The sequence below is a fragment of the Puma concolor genome, chromosome B2 (assembly GCF_028749965.1).
Source record: "Puma concolor isolate L17-30 chromosome B2, mPumCon1.1.hap2, whole genome shotgun sequence".
NCBI classification, from domain to species: Eukaryota; Metazoa; Chordata; class Mammalia; order Carnivora; family Felidae; genus Puma; species Puma concolor.
Window position 1 is genome coordinate 5,253,889 of NC_141671.1, and position 24,665 is coordinate 5,278,553.

Sequence of the window (24,665 nt, forward strand, 5' to 3'; positions counted from 1 at the left end):
GAGAAGAGTCTGATTATACCAGGCAGTTGAGCCTTTACCTGGCTGATCTATGTGGGGAGCTTTTGATACTGAAGTCTCCTACTCAATGATCTAAAGTACCCAGTAAGAATATCTGGAAACCAATAGTCCCTACAATGAGTTTGAGGTACAACCAAATTTGGGAGTAAAAACCTCAACTATCTCAGTATTAAGAGGGACAAATTCATTTTCTCCTTGTTTCTTCCAAGATAGCAGAGGAACAGAAAACATAAAAACCACAGAAATGGACACATTTTCTATACAGACGGCTTATGCTTCATTCTTCCAAGGTACACACGACACTCAACACGAGACTGAAGTTTATTTATCATATACACAAGTGGTGTCTGACATCTGAGAAAATGCTATTTACATAAAACATCGTAGATTAAAAATACATAGTATTTGTATTTTAATACAACAGGGTCCCAGGATTCAAACAAGGAACTTTGATTCCAACTTTGCATTATACATTTGTCAGTTCTGCTACAAAGAACTATAGTGGAAGCAAACTTTGGCAGTATATTTCTCGAGAGTCAAATATTAGAGAATTTCACACATGTGGTTTTGCATCTGTAGAGGAAGATACAACTTCTTCAGCACATGTACCGATTTCTGAATCTTCCACTTCAGAGTCCTCACCAGTTTCCTCTTCAGAATCAAATTCCTGACTATTTGGTGATTCGAAGTTATCCAGAGGTCCATCATGCAGTCTCTTTTAAAAGGATAAACGAACAATTTATTGTAAATACTTAAAAGCCCAAGTCCACTAGCAGTATGCTGATATAATTTACCCTCAATGTTCTAATGAGGTCCTTTTCATAATGCTTCCCCATTAAAGTCACCTACAATCAATCAAATGTTATATCAAAACCTCTACTATGCTAAACCATATTTCAGTAAAGTTGCAGCACTTAACATTTGCTCATTTTTTTTCAAGTTTATTTTTTTTGAGAGAGAGAGAGAGAGCGTGAGTGAGCGAGCAAGTAGAGGCAGAGAGACAGGGAGAGAGAATCCCAAGCAGGCTCCACACTGTCAGCACAGAGCCCAACAAGGGGTTCAAATTCACAAACCAGAAGATCATGACCTGAGCCAAAATCAAGTCAGATGTTTGACTGAGCCACCCCAGGTGCCCCGAATTTTTTTTTTTTTAAAGCACTGGCATGCTTTCACAGTGTAACTCCAATCACTTCTCAAGCTACTTATGGTGAAGGACCAGGTTTTTAAATTTCCAGTAGCTGTGAACCAATGGCAGTTAAGAAAGGCTATTACAAAAAAAGAGTGAGCTATTTCAGTACTTCCAAATGAAAACTCAAAACATTAATTCTGTCATGGCTTTAAAACGTAAGCAATTCGGTACAAGAAAAGCTTTTATTTCAAAAACTTTCTTCCTACCAGCAAGATGATTTTTTGCAAACACAAGTAAGTTTGAGACCTATTTTTTTTTAATGTTTATTTTTGAGAGAGAGAGAGAGAGAGAGAGAGAGAGCTAGAGCAAGCAAGGGAGCACGAGCGAGCATGAGCAGGGGAGGGGCAGAGAGAGGGAGACACAGAATCAGAAGCAGGCTCCTGGCTCTGAGCTGTCAGCACAGAGCCTGATGCGGGGCGTCAGCCCACAAGCCGTGAGATCGTGACCTGAGCCAAAGTCGAATGCTTAACCGACTGAGCCACACAGGCTCCCCAAGACTTTTTTTTAGCTCAAGACTGCAAAATAACAATTATCAACCTAAGTCTTTTTTTTTTTTTTTTTAAAGTAACCTCTACACCCAATGTAGGGCTTGAACTCATGACCCCAAGATCAAGAGTCATGTATGCTCTACCGACAGCCAGCCAGGTGTCCTGCAGGCTAATTCTTATAAACACATTAGTTTCTTCCAAATTGAAAAGTCAGATACGACCACCAAACTCATTTAGTGCACCAATTAACAGTTTTATATATGACTGTAATGTCACACTGGCATTAAAGTTAAATTAAAACCAGTTTAAAACTTTGAACTGTAAAATAGAAAAATTTTCCATAAATTTTTCACATGTAAATAAATCTCTTTATATCTCTACAAGAAAATAGCTGTTCTGTTGCTTCATGAGAATTATCTGCAATCACTGGGCTCTTATTACGGGCAAGGACTTCTCTGAACTTTCATCATTGTTAACTCCTTATTTTCATACCAAGCATATAGCACCCACTATCGTCCCATTTTACAAACGAGGAAAATGAAGGCCTGACAAGATAAATAACTTACCTGATTTAACAAACTTTATTGTGCGAGGCAGGGAGCTAAATAAGACATCCAGGAAATCGGGTTCCAGAGCCCAAACCCTTACTGATTACACTACTGCGTCCCACTGTAACAGATGATCCTGCATCAGGAGAACATTGAAATACCTACCTCTATTACCTCTGCCATATACTGTACGTGTTCTGCTACTTCCGCCAATTCTTTATTTTCCTTTTTCAGGCGGGCAATTTCATTGTCCTTCTCTTCAATCTCTTTATGAAGCTATACGATATAAGTAGAGTTCAGTATTCCATACACCTGCCATGCTACAAACCCAGACCATACGCCTCCAAGTATACATCCGATAGACACACGTAGCACGAAGGCTGCTAACACCACCACCACCTTCAGCTCTCGGTACAGGAAGCTGCTTTTGTATCACAATTCTGACGCATAAATCCTTTCTAATTAAACCTTTCTTAGGCCAACATCAAAGCTAATTTATATCGCTCTAACCAAACATGTGAAGCAATAGAAGGAAAATCCTCCTGAATGTTAAAAACTGCCACAAATTCTATTTGGTACATACTTTCTCATTTTCCTTAAGTGCTTCATAGAGAGCCTTCCTCCGTTTCTCTGCCACTTCTTTCCAATATTGAGAGGATGGGTTTTCTAAAATAAATGAATGTTTTACATATAGACCCTGAAGACAAGGTTACATGCCGCTATGAAAAAACACTACTTTTTTCTAGTAAACAAATCCTTCCACAAGATTTATAAAGCATCGCTAGGTTCCTTTTGATCTCCACTGCCATTCAGATCCAACCGGCTCCCTCTCTTCGCCGTGTTTCTGCTGGCTCCCCTCGTTTTCTGACATGCTCAAATCCCTTTCTTCAAATCCATTCTCTACGCCCTTTTCTTCTGAAAAGCCGATTTCCAAGTTTTATAACCCTTAATTAATCACTACCATCCACATCTGGATCTTACCAAACAGTAAGGCCGGCCCAAACTTACAGTGTATGTGTATTTACAACCATAAGAAATTTTAAATTACCAAAACATTTGAGTAAAATATCTAATTGTGTCTCCAGGTTAAGAGGTTGTGTGCAGAATTCATAACTGTACAACAAATATTTACCTTTAAGAAATTTAAGATAAAAGTTATACATATTTTCATACCTGCAATCATAAGATCAAATGCTTCCTGAGTAACTCCACTAAAATCTTTATTTTCACTATGTTCTGGGACAATGACAACTCCAGTGCTGGAATTCTTAGATGTTAACTGGTCGTTCCAATGTTTCCTTTTGGACAAGTCTTTAACCAACTATAATGAAAATACATACATCAATCTCATTTATTTTGATTTAATGAATGAAAGTTGGGCGGTTTTGTCAGTATGTATTAAAAATAGAGTGCTCGTCTGTCTTTTTTATATCTTTGGATCTTTTAAAAAATCACACATTTTAAAACTCTACGAAAATGTATAGTTATTTTAGAAACCTTATTTGCAGCAACTAGATTAGGCTTGGGTCTAAGGCTTAGCTGAAATCATGTTTATTGTTTAAATAACGGAGTGCCACAGAAAGGTTATTTTCAACCTTGCAAAAGTCTAGAAGCCCTCATCAGTGATTCTATCCTGATAGATAAAATCTAACATTTTATTCCCAAAACATCAAACATTACTCCTGTTGGCTACTCAGAACTTACTACACCATCCCAGTCCTACTAGTTATTCATACCAATTCTGAACTTCCTAAACTCAACCATCACTACACAAACCACTGCTGTGAGAAACATGCAATTGTTACTCTGGTTTCAATGATTTAGACATCTCTGTAAAGGCAGGCTCATCAGAACCCCATTCCAGCCCAGTAACACATACCTCATTTTCTCTTCCAACGAGAGCTCCAGCTGCAGAAGGCTGAATCATCTTCAGAGTCCTTCTTGGGACAGGACTATTCTAGAAGTCAACATAATTTATTATCTGGTTACTGAGTTGCTATATGGGTTGTTGCTCTTTTATTCCTGCTATGATTTAGGAAAAGAGAAACACTAAGAACACTAGTATTTGTTCTGCTATATAATTTTATTGTTTTTTCTTTCTAATGCTTATTTATTTTTGAGAGAAAGACAGAGTGTGAGCAGGGGGAGGGGCAGAGGCACAGAACCCAAAGCAGGCTCCAGGCTCTGAGCTGTCAGCACAGAGCCCGACGCGGGGCTCGAACTCACCAACAGTAAGATCATGACCTGAGCTGAAGTGAAGTCAGATGCTTAACTGACTGAGTCACCCAGGCACCCCTGTTCTTCTATATAATTTTATAATGTTGCATATGAGCAACACATTGGTTTATTCAACTAGCAAACGTGTTATCTCCCTAAAATTATAATAAAGTTTGAAAAAATCCTAAGAATGGCTCATATTACCCAAACACGAGTTTGCTACACGAGTTTACTACACGAGTAGCATTCCTCCTTCCATTTCAATATATGCTGTTATTACAGTCATTTTGTCAACTAATCACATCTAGTTAGAACAAAAATGTAACAAAATTTCTAAGCTCTAATACTTCAAACCATATGTGATGAATTCCAGTACAACAGGAGTACTTGTATTCCCTCTTAAAAAGATCTGCCACACAGACGTCTTAGCATTTATGGCAGAAACCCACAGAAGAGGGAAATTGAGGAAAAAGATTAATTATTTACACCGCAAAATACTTCTTTCCCTAAACAAAAGGATTCATCTCAGACTTCCGTTAAATAGTGAACATTTCCTAACACTTGTATGTATTTACCAAAGGAATTTAATTTTTTTTTAAATGTTCATTTTTTTGAAAGAGTGGGGGGGGGGAGGGGCAGAGAGCGAGGGAGACACAGGATGGGGAGCGGGCTGAAACTGAAACTCCCGCACCATGAGATCACGACCTGAGCCAAAGTCAGAGGCTCAACCGACTGAGCCACCCACGCACCCCAGGAATATAATTTTCAAGAACGTACTTTACACAAAACCAAATACACCCGTAAGAGGACCTGACTGCAGAAGCAGTTTTGCTTCAAGCCTGTTCATCCGGAGACGGCCAAAATGGCAGTGCTGGAGGCGCCACGGTACTGTAAAACGCCCATGCTCCAGTTTTGAAAAAAATATACCCTTCCTTAAAATATGGAAATAGATTCCCATAGATTTCCTGACCTGAAAGCCCTGTTTTTGCAAAAAATCATTAGTTATACTGCCACCATGGGTTAGCAAACAAAGGTGCACACTCGAACAAGGGCTGCAAGAACATGACACCAAAGCAGCGTGAGAAAGTTACCGATTCCATACTGCAGTTCACATGGCAAGAGCTCGCCTTTCCCACGGTCAACTTTCTACCGCTGATCATTATCTCACTGTTTAACCGAAGAACAAATGCCAACCACTCTGAGAACAAATATTACACCAACACTGCAGATGTCATTTTATAGATTAGTCACCAGCCCCCAGACAAATAGAAGAAAACCTAACTTGGGATCCTTAAGAATGGGAGGTGTTAATTTATTTAAATGCTTGCTACTTTTTTTTTTTTTTTTTAATTTTTTTTTTCAACGTTTATTTATTTTTGGGACAGAGAGAGACACAGCATGAACGGGGGAGGAGCAGAGAGAGAGGGAGACACAGAATCGGAAACAGGCTCCAGGCTCTGAGCCATCAGCCCAGAGCCTGATGCGGGGCTCGAACCCACGGACCGCGAGATCGTGACCTGGCTGAAGTCGGAGGCTCAACCGACTGCGCCACCCAGGCGCCCCAATGCTTGCTACTTATAATGGCCAAAGAAGCCAGATAAATCACTGTCAGAAAAAAAATGAGTTTTCAAGATTAACTTTTATACATGTAAGCTTTAAGCATCCAGCCCCAAAGATGTAATACTGCTATTGTCATTTTCTTTATACAGATTATACACTGGAATAACAGATTCTTTAGAGCCAAAATGTTCTTCTACATTAATGGGCCATAATGTTTTTATAAAACAATTTAAGACTCTGTGAACCCTTCTCTCTCTCTCCCTCAAAAAGAAAAAAAAAAACACACACAAAAGCACTACTCACAGGGAATTTTGCATACAATTGGTAAGAAAGCCATGAGCAACCATAATTCACTCTTACAGATCTATTTTTATTTAAAAAAAAATTTTTTTTTTTAACATTTTATTTTTTTTAAGAGACAGGGACAGAGCGTGAGCAGAGGAGGAACAGAGAGAGAGGGAGACACAGAATCCAAAGCAGGCTCCAGGCTCTGAGCTTTCAGCACACAGCCAGATGTGGGGCTCAAACCCATGAACCAAGAGGTCATGACCTAAGCCGAAGTCAGACGCTCAACCACTGAGCCACCCTGGCGCCCCTTACAGATCTAGTTTTAGTCCAATTTTCTTGTTTTACATAGATGTGAACAGAGGCTGCAATGCTAAATAATTTACCCAAGGGGTGCCTGAGTGGCTCAGTCGGTTAAGCAAACGACTTCCGCTCAGGTCATGATCTCATGGTTCGTGAGTTCGAGCCCCAAGTCAAGCTCTGTGCTGACAGCTCAGAGCCTGGAGCCCGTTTCAGATTGCATCTCCCTCTGTCTGCCCCTCCTCCGCTTGCACTCTGTCTCTCGCATTGTCTCAAAAATAAACATTAAAAAAGTAAATAAATAAAAATAATAATTTACCCAAGGTCACAGTTTTGGAGGCTGAATCAGAACCAATCAGAACTCTAATCCTTTTATATCCGAGATAGTTTTACTCTAGCTAGTAAACATTAGATTCCTCTTTAAATAGAAGGATCTGCTGAAATCTGGGATTTGCCTCAAAATAATTGGTGACTCAAGGCGTGAATGAGGATGTAGATGAAACAAGACTGGCAATATCCTGGTAACTGTTAATTGAGAGTATTATACTATTGACTCTGAGTATTTAAAGATTTTTATACAAATTATCAATGCACGGTATTAAGAAAAATAACGTAAGGACACTAAGGCAAGGTCAACCACCTATTAGCAAGCACCTGTTAGCCCTTATGAAAAGCTTTTATTTACTCTATTTAATTTGAATCTGCAAACTGATAGATTTCCCGAAGATGTCTCATTCTCAGGAATCCTCAGCAGCTAAGTTGTGCAGCAGAACCTAGTGAAGTTGTAAATTCATTTAGAACCTTAAAAGCAAAGTCAGTCAAAATTACAAATTCAAAATTAAACTCTGTTCTTATTATTATAAGAATAAATATTTGGGATAAGATTTCCAGTGACACTATTATATGGGGATTCAAAAAGTGTAGCAAAACAAGCAGGTTAGATGGCAAGGAGTATAATGTACTCTGAAAACACGTACGATGTAATGCAAGATGTGTCTCTGTGCTCAAAGACACGAATTCCAAAGATACAAAGGATTTTAATAAAAATCATTTCAGAAAACGTAGGAGTGGAAAGAAAGCAACACAATCTTACAGAAAATCCTAAAGAAACTACTAAAAAACTATTAAATCTAATAAACAATTTCAGCAAGGCTGCAGGACACATCAAATTCAAAATATAAAAATCACCTGTTTTCTATACACTAGCAATGAGCACACAGAAAATTTAATGCAAGAAACAATTCTATCTACAATAGCATTAATAAAATACTTAGGCAAAAAATTAAACAAAAGGAGCATAAAACTCAATACTCTGAAAATTACAAAACAGTATTGAAAGAAATTTAAAGATAACCTCAATAAATGGAAAAAACATAGCACATTCATGGATCATAAAACTTACTTTCCACCATAATTAATTTTTTCAAGGTTCTCTGTTGTTACCTGTCCTCTGCCTAAAAGTTCGATACTTCAAAGTTTATAGAAATTACAGCCAGGTTAAATTTTGTTAAATTATGTCAACCTAGGAGTGCCTGGGTGGTGCTTGTTAAGCATCCCAACTTTTGATTTCGGCTCCGTCATGATCTCATGGTTTTGTGAGTCCGAGTCACATGTCAGGCTCTGCACTGACTGCTTGGGATTCTCTCTCTCTCTGTTTCTGCCCCTCCCCTGCTGGTGCTCTCTGTCTCTCTCAAGATAAACAAACTTAAAAAAATTTTTTTAAACTTATGTCAAACTACTTCTAACCACATGCTTTCTAAAACAAAAGTGATCCTATCACATACCTTTATGTTCTCTTTGATTTCTTCATGTTTCTGCTTCATATTGGGATTCATGATACACCTGGTGAAGCAAAAAAGATTAGTAATTCATAAGCAGAAAATGGTTTGCACCTGAAGGTGGAGTGCAGATTTTTGTTGTTGTTGAAAATACTTAACGACCACAGAAATCCTACCACTGTATGGTGGAACTACCTCATCTCACGGTACCCAAACTCAGCCCTATTGATGACAAAAGTGTCTAAAGTTAGTGACTCTTAGTATCTGTATTATACACATAAATAATTCTGGTTGGAAACATCTTGTTACAAAAGGAAAATTATGTCTTCTAAACAGTTTTACAAAACACTATTCTGTCCTGGATTAAATACAGAAAAGATCTGAGAAATGGTCACCAAGAGAAGCAAATACGGTCACCAGGTACTTGGGTATGCTCAGGTCCATCCTTAAGAAGAGCATTCTAGGGGCCCCCGGGTGGCTCAGTGGGTTAAGCATCCAAACTCTTGGTTTTGGCTCAGGTCAGGATCTTATGGTTTTGTGCCGCCACCACAGAGCCTGTTTGGGATTCTCTCTCTCCCCCTCCCGTAACTCGCTCTGTCTCGGGTCTCTCTCAAAAGAAATAAACTTAAAAAAAAAAAAAAAGAATAGCATTCTAACTTTGCTGTTTCAAAGGCAGCTTTAAGCTGTAATAAAATTGGCTCTGGTAACCAGCAGTTAGTAGTGATTTAATATCCAATCAAATGAGATTATATAATTACATCTGTAGGGAATGTTTAACCACCAACGTGAACTGAGTGAGACATTGAGGGAAGAAAGACGGAGAAGATAAAGGGATTACGCAATGTGGTTAACCAGACCACAGGGCCAGAACTCACTCCAAATCCAACCTTAGAAAGTCCTGGATAGGTCTATACCTGCCAAATCTCCCCGATACATGTCTATACCAGCCAAATAGATCTCCCTGACTTCTGTGGTGTATGCCTTTACTCAGTGCAGTGGCTTTCAAACTTTGACTATGACACACCACCTGTGCCCCAGCACACACAGTCCCCAACTGTATGATGCTATTTTCTATCCTATTTCAGGTTGAGCCAATGCGGGCGGGGACCCACTACCCTGAGCAATGTTTATTTTCAAAGTGCGGGTCGCAGCCTGGGATCCCTGAATCATTCACTAGGTCATGAACATTGTTTAGAACAGGACAGAAGAGACGAGAAGGTATCAGAGTGCACAGCGTGTAAGGTCCTAAGTACTGCCTCGTGAAACGTCTAATGTCCTTGTTTGGCTCCTAAACTGCGATGTAAAATGTGCTTCAGTAAGAGTCAGGGTTAAAACAGGTGAGGGTCACTGACCAAGTGCAATCTTTCGCGTGTTTATCAAACTGTGGTCAGCACCCTGCACCCTTACCTCTCCGGCGTGGGAAACGCTGACCGACCCGACACCAGGGTTACCAAACCGGGATCGCAGGGTCCAGAGACCTCCCCCCGGGAGCCCAGGCTGCGGACCCCTCGGGTCCTGGCCAGGAAGCCGCAGAGGGTGGGGGTTCCGCCTGGCCCGACAGCCGGGCACGCGCAAGTCGGATCTCTTACGGCACCGGCTGCCCAACGGCGCCGCAACCAGGAGCCCTACTGGAAGCCGGGGACCCGCAACTCGGCGGCCTGACCCGGAGCTCCCGCCGCGGCGCACGCGTCCGGGACGCGCCCGCCAACCAATAGGGAGCGCGGACGGCGGAGCGCGCCAAAACCGACCCAGCCAATGGGGCAGCCCCTCGCCCGCCGGCCCTGCCTCCCTCGCCAAGGCCCCCGCAACGCCCCGGTCGCAGCCACCCTGACCCCCAGCCGCCGCCCGGCAGCCGTCGGGGAGCGGCCCCCGCGTACCCACTTCCCTCACACTTACCGGATGGGAGCGCCCAATCCCCGTGGCGGACGCGGGAGGCCGTGGCAGGAACACCTCGCACAGAGGTCGTAGCTGCTGGAGTGGCTGGCGCCCGCCCCCGGCAAAGCTTGCGAACTCCGCTCGGCTGGCGCGATGGTCACGTGACCCGTTGACGCGAGACGAATCCAGCGAATCGCCTCCCGCCTCCGCCCGGGCGGCCCCACCCCTTCCCGCGCCTGCGCGGTGGGAGTAGCGCGGAGTGGGGTGGGGACGCTCGGAGGTCTTTGCTCCCGCGAGGTCGCTGCCTTTCGACCTCCGGTCGGAAGGCCCTTGGGCGTGGAATGCGGTCTTCTTTGTGCCCTGTGCGCGGGAGGAAGAAGCTCTCCCCGGTAGACGGAAAACACCGGGAGAACAAGCTCTCCTATAGGTAGTGCACGACTCACCTGTCGGCACAGCCCTGGTTCCTGCACTCCTAATGGTGTGGAGGGCTCCCGTGTTGTGGTGCGGTGGGGGCCGCGGACCTGCAGCCCCTCACCCTCCCGGGGTCGGTCCAGGCGGGGGAACACGTCACTGCAGTTTTAAGGGGCAGGGACATCTTAGCAACACCTCTAGCTTTGTTTTCTCATTACTCTGCAAAACACTCAGCCTGCTTGTGGACACATTTGGGTTCGCCAAGTTCTGTCTTTTGTTTACGTCTACGGTACTACGAGTCTGTTTCCCCATTTAACTTTCCAGGGGATTAGCATTCTCAGGGAATATCACCAGCCACGCACAGCGCCGCCTTCGGGAAGCGCTTTCTCACCTGCGTGCCCACGTGCCCCCCTGCCTATCTCACCAAAGTCTTTTTGACCGAGCTCCCAAGGTACAAAGCAGTCATGTGGTCCTGGCTTTGTTGGTTAGAAAGAAGGCTAAATTCATAAAGGAAACGGTCCATTGATTGGAAAACAGACTGGGTTTCCAAAGTGAGAATTCTGATGACCAGTACCAAGTATAAGCATGGTGTCATTTTTTTTTGTTTATTTATGTAGAGAGAAAGAGAATCCCAACCAGGCTTCCAGAGCCTGATGCAGGACTCGAACCCACAAACCATGAAACTATGACCTGAGCTGAAATCAAGAGGCAGATAGATGCTCAACCGACTGAGCCACCCAGGCGACCCAGCATGGCATCATTTGACTGAAACACCAGCCAGTCAAAATAGTAGTTCTGGCTACCAGTTTCTTGACTCAGCCACGTGATGAAAAGGGATCACTGGAAAGACCCAAAATAGGTAAGTATATATTCAAAAGTATATAAAAAGTAATGTTCAGGTAGCCTGTATTACGTAGGGTGTAAAGCAAAGTTTGTGCTGTTCCTTGACAGACTTAAAAAGCTGGAAAAGAAATCTCTTCCACATGAAAATGGTAAGCAAACCAGAGAGGCAGAATCTAGAGGTCACCAAAGTTAAAAACCTAGGGAGCAGTAAGAGAATTGGTGATTTTCCAATAGTATCATGAAGCTCACTTCCCCAAATGTAATCTGTAGTTGCTAATAGTATTGTTTAGTTTTGAAATGGTGTAGGGAGACTTCTACTGTATATGTTCAGTATTGCTTTTTTTTAATTCAACATACCAAAGGAGATGATGCCTATTTTAGGAAAAAATCATGAAGTTCCCAGAATCTGAAGCAACCATTTTACTAGCTTAGGTTATATCCTTTCTGCTTTGCCTGCTAAATGAAAACTAGTTTATGTGACTAACTCACATCTGTACCTGTGCTATCCAGTTGGGTGGCCACTAGTCATACACTTGAAATTTATCTAGTCTTCATCGAAATGTTATAACGTAAAATATATGCTGGATGCCAAAGATTTAGTACTAAAGAATGTAAGCCACTTCCATATTTTTTTGTATTGATTACCTGTGGAAATGATACTTTGGACATATTAAGTTAAATGCATATATTGTTAAAATTCATTTCACTGGTTTCTTTTTTACTTTTTAAATTTTAAAAAATGTTTCTTATTGAGAGAGAAAGAGAAAAAAAAGAGCATGCCCATATGCAGAGGAGGGGTGGGGGTGAGGTGGGAGCAGAGGATCCAGAGCGGGCTCTGCGCTGACAGCAGAGAGCCCAGTGTGGGGCTCAAACTCATGAACCGTGAGATCATGACCTGAGCCGAAGTCGGACACTGAATCGGCTGAGCTTCCTGGCACCCCCCTTTTTCACTTGTTAGAATATGGCTACCTGAAAACAATGTAATTACGGATGTAGCTCACGTTATATTTCAGTGAGATGCAGCCGCTCTAAAATAACATATGCCATCCCACTGAATCCTCTTAGTAGCCCTGTCACATAGATGCTTTCCACTCCCTTCTTCACAAGACGGAGAGGCTAAGTTACATGCCAACCTCTCAGACCTGTAGGCAGTGACAGACTGAGACTTCAGACCTTCCGACTGAAAGTCCACATGTAGAAAGAGAGGTTCTGAAAATACTCCTCTCTCCAGAGACGGAAGATCCTCCAGCCCCTAAGCTACTGGGAATGTCTGCAAAATGTATGCTTTCATACTGTTTCTGAGGACACACTCAGAGAAAACGCATTTGTAGAGATCTGGAAAAAAGTTAGAAGTGGTTGCAGTTTAATCAGAATTTTTCTATAGGCATCCAAATATACTGTAGTTTTATCTGCAGTAAGGAAACCTTGGGTATTGATAGGATTAATTTTATGCAGTAATGATGGCTCCTGTAAAATCCATCAGTTTATTGCAGTGTTACATTATACAACTTTAAACAAAATCATGGATATTTTTCTGTGATCTTTCTTTTAGCCACTTCTAGCTAAGCACAAACTCCATTGCTGTGCATTATAGAGCTGTTTGTTTGTATCTTGCCCAAGAACATTTATAATCAGATTGTGAAAAGAGAAGAAAGAAAGAAACACAGTAATGTACTGTAATAGAAAAACAAAGCCAAGTCATTTAACGTGGAATAATGACAGATTAAAATGCTAATGAAAATCAAGAGGACCAACTGAGATGGCATGTACCTTTTTACAATTTATCATTTATTAAGGCTAAGCTAAATTCCCAAGTTATTTTTTTTTTAAAGTTTACTTTTATTTTGAGAGGGACAGAGATAGCACAAGTGGTGGAGGGGCAGAGAGAGAGAGGAGAGACACAGCATCCCAAGCAGGCTCCGTGCTGCCAGCCCAGAACCTGTAGAGCCCGCAGAGCCTGATGCCGGGCTGGAACTCACGACAAGTGAGATCACAACTCTAGCGGAAACCAAGAGTCACATGCTTTACCGACTAAGCCACCCGGGCACCCAAGGTTTTTAGCCAGAGTTCAGACATTGTCTACTATATGATAATTTTTATTTTTCTGAAAACTGCCCTGGGGTAACAAATAGCAATTCATTGCATTCTCTTCAAAAAGCGCTGAATCATATTCAAATAGTAGTTGAATTTACATTTTAGGTTACTTGAGACTTGCACAAAGGTGAAAAACAAAGCAGGAAAAAAGTCCAGATTCAAACAATGTATCAGAATTAGGGGTTTTATTATTTTTTTATTTTTCTAAATAGGCTCTACGCCCAGTGTGGGGCTTGAATTCCTGACCTTGAGATCAAGAGTAGCACGTTCTACCAACTGAGCCAGCCATGCGCCCTGGGGTTTTTATTTTTAAGGTAACATTTTAATAATCGATGATATGAGACATATACTAATGTTAATGATGATACATCAGCTTTAAGGTAAAAGGCAGTAAACAGGTGGTTAGAAGGTACCAAGTAAATGAAAAATAAAACACATAGTGAATACAATCCATAAACCTTGTAGTTAAGCCATTATATGTAATTTTTTGTTTTCATTGTATTTGTATTTTATTTATTTTTACTTTTTTATTTATTTTTCTTAAAGTGTATTTTATAAAGTTCATTTTATTTCAGTAATTGCTGCACCCAGTGCGAGGCTCAAACACAGACCCTGAGATCAAGGATTGAATCTGTTCCTACTGAGCCAGCCAGGCGCCCCAGTGTATTTGTATTTTAAAGAAATGTTTACAATTTTTTTTAATGTTTATTTATTTGAGAGAGACAGACAGAGTGTGAGCAGGGGAGGGGCAGAGAGAGAGGGAGACACAGAATCCAAAGCAGGCTCCAGGCTCTGAGCTGTCAGCACAGAGCCTGACGTGCGTCTTGAACCCACAGACCACGAGATCATGACCTGAGCCGAAGTTGGACACTCAACTGACTGAGCCACCCAGGTGCCCCACCCTCTCATTTTAACTTGATTACCTCTGTAAAGACCCTGTCTTTAAATAAGGTCACATTGTGAGGTACAGGGAGTTAGGACTTCAGCCTGTGGATTTGGGGAGGAAGGAAGGGGACACAATTCAAACCATAACTGAAAGCTTTTCAGCTTTCCCGTTCTGCCCTCCTCAGCTGCTTGCACCTCACCTCAGAGTGGGAGCAGCCGGCATACACTCCTGGGCTGATCAGACAGGTACCTAAGCCATCCTGCCATTTGTGTGACCTTTCCTTCTTATGGTCATTTCATTTCAACTTTTTTGTATTAAGAGCAGAGCTAGGCAGTTCCTGCATTTTAAAAGGGCCCCCGTGTGACTCTTGATCTCAGGATCCTGAGTTTGAGCCCCATGTTGGGAATAGAATTACTTAAAAAAAAAAAAAAAAAAAAAAAAGTTTAAAAGGCACTCAAGGAGAAAAACCTTTTTTTTCCTACTTTCTTTTTTTCTTTTTTAACTTGTTTTATTTTTAATTTTTTTTTAATTTACATCCAAATTCGTTAGTTTATAGTGCAACAATGATTTCAGGAATAGATTCCTTAGTGCCCGTGACCCATTTAGCCCATCCCCCCTCCCAAAACCCCTCCAGTAACCCTCAGTTTATTCTCCATATTTATGAGTCTCTTCTGTTTTGTCCCCCTCCCAGTTTTTATATTATTTTTGTTTCCCTTCCCTTATGTTCATCTGTTTTGTTTCTTAAAGTCCTCATATGAGTGAAGTCATATGATTTTTTGTCTTTCTCTAATTTCACGTAGCATAATACCCTCCAGTTCCATCCACCTAGTTGCAAATGGCAAGATTTCATTCTTTTTGATTGCTGAGTAAGACTCCATTGTATGTATACATACATATATACATACATATATATATATATATATATATATATATATATATATATATATATATATACACACACACACACCACATCTTTATCCATTCATCCATCGATGGACATTTGGGCTCTTTCCATACTTTGGCTATTGTTGCTAGTGCTGCTATAAACATGGGGATACATGTGTCCCTTCCAAACAGCACACCTGTATCCCTTGAATAAATGCCTAGTAGTGCAATTGCTGGGTTGTAGAGTAGTTCTGTTTTTAGTTTTTTGAGGAACCTCCATGCTGCTTTCCAGAGTGGCTGCACAAGCTTGCATTCCCAGGAAAAAACCTTTTCTTTGGAAATCTGTTCATCTTAAAGAAAAGAAAAAAAAAAGAAAATCTGTTCATCTTGTTCCTAATGAAAATAATACATTTTTAAGTTTATTTTTTAACGATCTCTGTACCCAATGTGGAGCTCAAACTCATGATCCTGAGATCACAAGTCCCATGCCCTTCCAACTGAGCCAGTCAGGGGCCCCAAAAAGAATAATTTTTTTGAGTGATTTCTGATATATGAAGCCCAGAATTTAAGATTTTGATATTATACATCACCAATCTCAGGAAGTTCTGTCCTCTATGGTAATATGTTTATGAACACACAACATGTGTTCCAGTAACAAATTCGTTAGAAAATTTTTGGTAAATGTAGAAATAATACAGGAGATACAGGATTGTATTCGTGGATATTAGGAAACAGTGGGAGGATCATGAAAGATGAATGAAAATATTAGCATATATAAAAAAACAATAAAAATCTTGAGATAGAGGAAAAGTTTAAGACTAGCTGAAAGGGGGGTGCCTGGGTGGCTCAGTTGGTTGAGTGTCTGACTTCTGATTCTGCTCAGGTCATGATCCCAGGATTGTGGGATCAACCCCGCGTTGGCTCTGTGCTGGGCGTGGATCCTGGGTTCTCTTTCTCCCACTCTCTCTCAGCTACATGCGTGTGCTCTCTCCTCTCTCTAAAAATTAATTAATTAATTAATTAATTAATTAAAAAATAAAAAAGATTAGCTGAAAGGAAAGTGGTCAGACTTGGGTTCAGGAAAGGGAAGGAGGCCTTCTGTGTACATGGCTTCCCAGTCCAGGAGGAAGCTTGGTCAATTAACCATGTTACATTTTCCGGTTTCAGTAGTCTTGGGAATAGGTTTCCAGCAGCCAGTAAGAGAACAATTCTAATCCACCTCTTGGGAGAAATTATTATAAGTTTCAGTTTAGCAGAATATCTCAGGTTATATATCTCATAAAAGTGGCTAGCTTAGGAAAAAGGGGGATGTCCCTGGGATGGGAAGGGAAGAAACCATGGGGACAACTCTGGGGAGACTGTCTCTCCAGGATCCTGCTGTTCATGTGATGCAGCTTCAGTGACTGTCTCTGTGTCCCTGTGAGGGCTCCTTCCGGTATTCACAAATATAACAAGATCACTAAAGATCACCACACTTAAAGGTTGGAGGTGAAATGGCCACAAAAGAGCTTAGAATGGACCTTCTAATTGAGCCAGGGAAATGTTCTTTAGTCACTGAGCACTAAGCCTGTCCTTTACTTCTTGTCTGCGAAGTAGGATGAAAACAGAGATGCTTCTCAGGAAAATGAGACTAGGTGACCAGCACAGAAAATGAGACAGAGTATTGAGTGATTCCAGAGTATTGGAAAACGCAAGCTCTAAAGATAGTTGAGGCCAAGGAGGCTTTTCAAGGGTCAAGAAAATGTTCTTGACTGTGGTGGTGGTTACAAGACTGTATATAATTAACCAAAACTCATAAACTGTACACTTAAAATAGGTGAATTCTGAATGTAAATTATATTGCAATAAAGCTAGAAAAAAAAAACTAAGGTAATACAGGCAGGACCCCAGGAGAGACTGCCGGGGTGCTGAGATTACAGATAGAACCCCCTCCTTCCTAGAAGGTTACAGCCCCTTGTCAGCCACCCTATGTCTGTGCTACAGCAAGTGACAAACCAGAGGAAACAGAGCTTAGCTAAGGAAAACCTCAGGTGGCCCAGAGCCTGAGAAAAGTCAACAAAGATAGCATCAGAGCTCTTGAAGCGAATGAAAGGCATCCTTAAAGCTATTTTATTTTATTTTATTTTATTTTATTTTATTTTATTTTATTTTATTTTCTTATGTTATTTTTAAAGGCATATAATTTTAATCCTATCTTAATATTTGTGTCTATAAAATATTTTATGAAACGTTGTGTCTTCACTTCAGCCCGATGCGGGGCTCCAACTCAAGAACTTCGAGATCATGACCTGAGCTGAAGCCGGATGCTCAACCAACTGAGCTACCCAGGTGCCCCCGAATAACTTGTTTTAAATCAGATTGTGCTTCCAGTGTCCCTAGAGTGGAGTTTATCACAGTATTTCATACCCAAGAGACCAGGTCCAAATTGCTCAGAGGCTGCCAGGAAGTTAGAGGTCCTTATCCTGGGGCTCCTGGGGGGCTGTTGCTGTTGGTTAAGTGTCCAACTCTTGATCTCAGCTCAGGTCATGGTCTCACAGTTTATGAGTTCTAGCCCTGCACTAATGGTGCGGAGCCTGCTTGGGATTCTGTCTCTCCTTCTGTCTGTTCCTCCGCAGCTTGTGTGTGTGTGTGCTCACTCTCTCTCTCTCTCTCCCTCATATAAATAAATAAACTTAAAAAAACTTTTTAAGAACTAAGAAATCTGAACACTATATATTTTACGATGTTAAGATATTAAGGTATACCTTAATATATATAAGATATACCTAATGTTAAGATATTAGGTATAATAGTATTGTGGTTTTTATCATAATGGCTTTTATTTGTAAATGGTATTTATAGATTAATGGTATGTCTGATATTTGCTTTGACATAATCAATGTAGGAAGGAGAGGTAAAGATATAAATCAGGCTTTTTTTTTCTTTTTTTTTGACATTTATTTCTGAGAGAGAGAGACAGAGCATGAGCAGGGGAAGGGTGGAGCAAGGGAGACAGAGGATCCGAAGCAGGCTCCAGGCTCTGAGCTGTCAGCACAGAGCCCCACGCGAGGCTCAAATGCGAGAACTGCAAGACCATGAGCTGAGCCGAAGTCACACGCTTAACCTACTGAGCAACCAGGTGCCCCTTAAATCAGGCTTTCTTCACATGGATGCCACTGACATTTGGGGCCAGATAACTCTTTGTCGTGGGGGCTGTCCTGTGTAGCATCTCTGGTCTCTACCCTCTAGCTGCCAGGAGCTCTCCTCAGTTGTGAGGAACAAAAGTGCAGACATTGAGGGGCACCTCGCTGGCTCGGTGGGTGGAGCGTGTGACTCTTAGTCTTGCGGTTGTGAGTTCAAGCCCCACAATGGGTGCAGAGATTACTTAAAAAATCTTACAAAAAAAATGCAGACATTGACAAATATCCCTCTGGGGAAAATCACCCATAGTTGAGAGCCATTGGTATAAATAAAACAATATTGGCCTTGTGCTGGTAACTGCCAAGATTAGCATATATGAATACATGAGAATTTATTCTTCTGTCACCTCTGTTTGTTATATATATTTTTTAATTTATTCATATTGTGAGAGACAGAGACAGTGGGGAAGAGGCGGAGAGAGGGGGACACAGAATCCGAAGCAGGCTCCAGGCTCTGAGCTTGTTAGCACAGAGCCCAGTGTGGAGCTTGAACTCATGAGCTGCAAGATCATGACCTGAGCTGAAGTTGGATGCTTAACTGACTGAACCGCCTAGGAGCCCTAGTCCCCTCTGTTTTTATATGTGTTTGAAACTTTAAATAATAAATTTTTTAAAAATAGTAACTTAAAAGTGATTAAATGAGGAGTGAGGAGGTGGAGATACTGGAAAATATTTGGCAATAAAAACCTTGGCAACCACGAACTTTTACACCATTTGTTGACAAACCATTCTATGTAGTAAAAGTGTAAGCACAGCTAAGAGATGTGAGCTAGTGAAATATATTACCAATGGAGGTCCACAATTTATTACTCCAGTGATGTTAAAAATTATAAGTATAATATATATGCTTCTATATAGTTAGCTGCCTAGGTCCACTCTTGGTACAGAATCAAAAGACAGAGGATGATATGGATGGTGGCCTGTGGGCTGTGTGGGGGCCTTTAGGTATGTTTTGTTTAGCCTACATAGTAGTGGTCTACACATTGTCTTAAAAAACTGAATGTATTGTCAACATCTTAAAAATCAGATGATTTCCATAAGCAGAGACAGAGGACAAATGACAAGCTAAGAGAAAATGTATGCAGTGTATTTCACAGATAAAGGCCTCATTTCCCTATTTTATAAAGAGCTCTAAAAACATTGAAGGGGAAAAAGCCACCAACTCAATGGGAAAATGGGCAAAAGACAGGAGCAGAGAGTTCAAGGAAGAAGATATACAGATGGTTCTTATATGTATGAAACAACACTCAACTTCACTTATAATCAGAGATAGGCAAATTAGAGCACTGAGAAACTGTTCTTACCTTGCAGATTAGCAAATATCCAAAAGCTTGACAAGTGTACTTCTGGTAAGCAGAATTCTAAAACACTCCCCCCACTAATATCTGATCTCTGGAGTTATTCCCTGGAACAAGTTATAGTAAATGAAAAAAAGACAGTTGGATTTTATGAATGTAATTAAGGTCCCAGTGAGTTGGTTTTAAATTAATCAAAAGGGATATTATCCTGGTGGCCCTGACTTACCAGTAGGGTACCCTTCAACAGAGGACTTAGACCTTCCTGATGGCAGAGACCTTCTCCTCCTGGCCTTGAAGAAGTGAGCCACCATGAGTTTTACAGCCCCAGAGAAGTGAATTCTGCCAACAACCTGAATGAGCTCATAGTAAGAGTCTTCCCCAGTGGAGCCTCCAGATGAGAGCACAGCCTGACCAACACCTCATTTACAGCCTTGTAAACAGACCTTGGGCACAGGGCCCAGCTCACAGACTGCTGACACACAGAAACTATGAGACGATGAATGTGTTTGATCTTAAGCTATTACGAGCGTGACAACACAATACTAATAGAACATTCTAGGTGAGACTGGAAGAAACAAGCTCTCTCATACATGGCTAATGCGAGTGCAGAAGGTCAAAGCCCTGTGGAAGTTGGCTCTACGTGCCGGTGCATTTCTACAGTGTCTATGTGCATGCTGACTTTGGACCTAGTAATTCTACTTCTGGGGATTTACTCTGAAGGTATGCCACTGTAAATTTAAAATAGCTTGTGTTTAGCCCTTTTTTACTACGTCATTATTTATAATGCCAAGGTGTCAGAAACAAGCTAAATTGCATATCCATAGGAGGTGGGTAGAATAAATTATGGTTTATCTATATACAGTGTAGTACTATGAACCCCAGAAAGAATTAGGGAGATCTCTGAAATGGAGAATTCCAAGGTGTCTGGGTGCCTGGATGGCTCAGTCAGTTAAGCATCCAACTCTTGGTTTCGGCTCAGGTCATGATGTCACAGTTAATGAGTTCAAGCCCCACATCAGGCTCTGTGCTGACAGTGTAGAGCCTACTTGGGATTCTTGTCTCTCCCGTCCCTCTCACTGCCCTCCCCTGCTTGTGTTCTCTCTCTCTCTCTCTCTCTCTCTCTCAAAACAAATTTAAAAACTTAAAAAAAAAAAAGAAGATTTGAAATAGAGAATTCCCAGGATATATCATTAAATTCAAAGAGTAGAATGAGAGAGTATATATAGCATTCTGTCGTTAGTGAAGAAAGCAATGAGAATCTATGTGTGTACCTATATTTTCATAAAAAAGAAACAGGCTGAAACAGAAAGTACTGAAAATGGAAAATGGTTACTTCATGGGAGTGGGGAATCGGATAGGAGTGAGGCTTTTGAGTGAATACTTTTTTACTTTTGAACTATGTGAATGTTTCACAAATGCAGTAAAGAAAAACTGTATTAATGATACAGATTTTGAAGTATTTAGAGTTTATTCTGAAATGCTTCAAAAACAAAATACATGCATGGATATGGGGATATTTAGATGGATGTGGTAAAGCAAATATAGTAAAAGGCTAATGGTAGAATCCAGGTAGTGGGTGTATAGATGTTCACTGTAAAACTTTTTCAGCCTTAACTGTTTGAAAATTTTATAATAACGTTGGAAAAAATTAAATGAAAATACATGAACAAAAGCAAACCCTAAAGCAATCCTGTGTATTAAGTTGGTAATGTAACCACACAGAGAAAAGAACTAAGTCAAATACATTTTGAACAGAGTATCTTGTACACTCTTAGTGGAAGGTATTTTAAGGACAAAAAGCTTCAAAGAAATCTTGAAAACCTTTCCTTATTAGAAATTTCCAGGGGCGCCTGGGTGGCGCAGTCGGTTAAGCGTCCGACTTCAGCCAGGTCACGATCTCGCAGTCCGTGAGTTCGAGCCCCGCGTCGGGCTCTGGGCTGATGGCTCAGAGCCTGGAGCCTGTTTCCGATTCTGTGTCTCCCTCTCTCTCTGCCCCTCGCCCGTTCATGCTCTGTCTCTCTCTGTCCCAAAAATAAATAAACGTTGAAAAAAAAAATTTAAAAAAAAAAAAAAAAAAAAAAAAGAAATTTCCATTAACCTCATGATAAGCAGTCAGTCAAATCCCCTAGGTTACAATAAATACCAGGCCAACAGAATTCTTCCTGAAATAGCCTGTTTAGATTCAGTTTCAGAATGTTAATAACGTTATTCACAATAATTTACCAAGTATTCATGGCATACAGTTCCAGGAAGAATGTTTTATTATCCACTAGGTGGCAATACTATTCTAACTAAAAGCAGAACTTGAATTTGAAAGACTCCTGCATCTGACAAGCTGTATACTATATTGGTTTTCTCACCTTTTGAGCAAACTGTACTTTCAATATTATCTCTGCGAAGTAGTGTTCTTCAGAATTTTAGTGACAAAGAAAAATAGATCCTATTTCCAAATTCAGAATTACTGGATTGGTAGGGACCTCCAGAATAGCCCTCCTACTCTATCATCTTTCCTCTGCCCAAGAAATAGGACATTTCTCAAAGTTCTGTTCCAACGATTAGCATAAAGTCAAGTGGTTCATTCATTCATTTTTCCATTCGTTCTTCGAAGAGCAAACAGTTTCTGGGCAATTACCATACACCAGGCATTGCACCGGGTGTTGTGGATGTGACGGTGCATGCAGGCACAGCCCCGCTGCTCTCGATGAGCTTAGTGTCTATTTCCCTGACAAGATGGGAGAGTTGGCAGGCTCCTGGTTCTGCTCTTCGCAGCTCAAGCAGAGGAAAGATCTTACAACCGAAAGAAAGGGAAGCACCAGTGAGGAAGAATAGACAAGTAATCGTTAGGAGTAGGTGGAGGGTGCTGTGAGGCACACAGGACAGCACGAGCCCAGCCAGTCTCAAGAGTAGTCAGGGAATGGGGTGCCTGGGTGGCTCAGTTGGTTGAGCGTCCGACTTCAGCTCAGGTCACGATCTCGCGGTCCGTGAGTTCGAGCCCCGCGTCGGGCTCTGGGCTGACCGCTCAGAGCCTGGAGCCTGCTTCCGATTCTGTGTCTCCCTCTCTCTGACCCTCCCCTGTTCATGCTCTGTCTCTCCCTGTCTCAAAAATAAATAAAACGTTAAAAAAATTAAAAAAAAAAAACAGCTCTGGGATAAGCAGTTGAGGTTTTGCCAGTGATGGTAAGCTCTGGCTCACCGCCTTGTGCTTGTTTCTGTTTGGCTTAAAAAAGATGTCTGGGGGGGCGCCTGGGTGGCGCAGTTGGTTAAACGTCCGACTTCAGCCAGGTCACGATCTCGCGGTCCGTGAGTTCGAGCCCCGCGTCGGGCTCTGGGCTGATGGCTCGGAGCCTGGAGCCTGCTTCCGATTCTGTGTCTCCCTCTCTCTCTGCCCCTCCCCCGTTCATGCTCTGTCTCTCTCTGTCTCAAAAATAAATAAACATAAAAAAAATTAAAAAAAAAAAAAAGAGTAGTCAGGGAAGACGTCCCAGGTGAAGTGGCATTTTAAACTAAGACCTAAAGATGAGTTGAAGCTAGACAGGCAGGGCAGGGAGAAGGGAAGGACTATGTAGGTTCAAAAGTTGGAGGGGGAGAAATAGCATCTTATTCTCACCTGGATCCCCAACACAGTGTCTAGCTCATAGTCGACTTAGATTAAACACCACCCTCACTCTAAATGCTGTCACACAGTGTGACCTTAGACTTCTCCACTTCTTTGATCTAGGTGTCCTCACTCTGACGGTGAGTGAGATCACTCGGGGACACTGTGGAGCTGGAGATAAGAGGGCTCAGGATCTAAGGCTGAAGACCTCTGATAGGAAAGAGACAGGCAGAGAAAAGAGAGTTAGCAAGGAAGGCTGGGAAGCAGCAGCCCAAGCGGCAGAAGGGACCAGGCGAGCGTGGCATCTTGGAGGCGAGCAGTTTAAGAGCTAAGCATTGATTAATTGTCAAAAGTCAAGTGATTTAAGAAACAGCTGGGGCACCTGGCTGGCTCAGTCTGTGGAGTGTGCAACTCTTGATCTCAGGGTTGTGCGTTCGAGGCCCACTTTGGGTGTAGATACTACTTAAAAAAAATAAATGAAATAAAATATTTAAAAAATAATAAGGGGGCGCCTGGTGGCTCAGTCGGATAAGTGTCCGACTTCGGCTCAGGTCATGATCTCACGGTTCATGAGTTCGAGCCCCACGTTGGGCTCTGTGCTGACAGCTCAGGGCCTGGAGTCTGCTTCAGATTCTCTATCTCCCTCTGTCTGCCCCTCCCCCACTCATGCTCTGTCTGTCTCTCAAAAATAATTCAAACAAAATTTTTTTTAAATAATAAATACTCAAAAGTGAGCATTAATTGATTGATAAGTTGCTTTTAGACTGGGTAAGAGAAGGTTCTGTGACCAGGCGGGTGCAGTGGTCACACCGCTGTGGGTTGATGATAGAGTCTAGCAGGTGAACCCGTCAAACCAGCAAGTACAGGAAACTAAAGGGATCTGGCAGGGGATGAAAGACAAGGTGGGAAAGTGCTTGAGCACATTCAAATGCTGCTAGAAGGAGCCAGGAGGGGGCTCAGGAAAAACAGCCTTCGAAGCCAGTGTGGCTGCTGGGAAGGCTGGAGAGCCTGGGGACTAACGCAGTGATCTGGAGGAGGGGTGCCCAGGGGTGTTCTGAGCTCATTAAACACCCAGAGGGGATTTCTAAAAGACCTTTTTTGGAGGAATTTTGAGTTAGCAGCAGAAAGAGTGGTGCATTTGTTACCATTCCTGAGTATACTTTGACACATCTTTATCATCCAAAGTCCAAAGTTTGTTTACCTTACAGTTTACTCC

At 41.7% G+C, this 24,665-nt stretch overlaps 1 protein-coding gene and 1 pseudogene across 3 annotated transcripts in view; one reads left to right on the forward strand and one right to left on the reverse strand.

The window, feature by feature from the left end:
- Positions 1-321: 321 nt before the first annotated feature.
- Positions 322-10,427, reverse strand: GMNN (geminin DNA replication inhibitor). Of its 2 annotated transcripts, none has more exons than XM_025917090.2 (7): positions 10,280-10,427; positions 8,390-8,447; positions 4,123-4,200; positions 3,417-3,564; positions 2,827-2,909; positions 2,409-2,519; positions 322-733 (listed from the first exon to the last, which is right to left on the reverse strand). In XM_025917090.2, the coding sequence occupies exons 2-7, from the start codon at positions 8,438-8,440 to the stop codon at positions 572-574; spliced, it is 633 nt and encodes a 210-aa protein (XP_025772875.1). In that variant the 5' UTR covers positions 8,441-8,447; positions 10,280-10,427; the 3' UTR covers positions 322-571. The 2 variants fall into 2 exon arrangements, with proteins under 2 accessions (XP_025772875.1, XP_086562241.1); XM_086706115.1 differs by lacking the exon at positions 10,280-10,427 and adding an exon at positions 9,791-9,958.
- LOC147580688 (protein numb homolog pseudogene) overlaps positions 10,378-24,665 on the forward strand; it is a 51,840-nt pseudogene continuing 37,552 nt past the window's right edge. Inside the window, exons 1-3 of the transcript XR_015250977.1 lie at positions 10,378-10,685; positions 11,287-11,528; positions 13,819-13,920. The product of XR_015250977.1 is annotated as a protein numb homolog pseudogene (transcript). The remainder of the gene's footprint in view (positions 10,686-11,286; positions 11,529-13,818; positions 13,921-24,665) is intronic.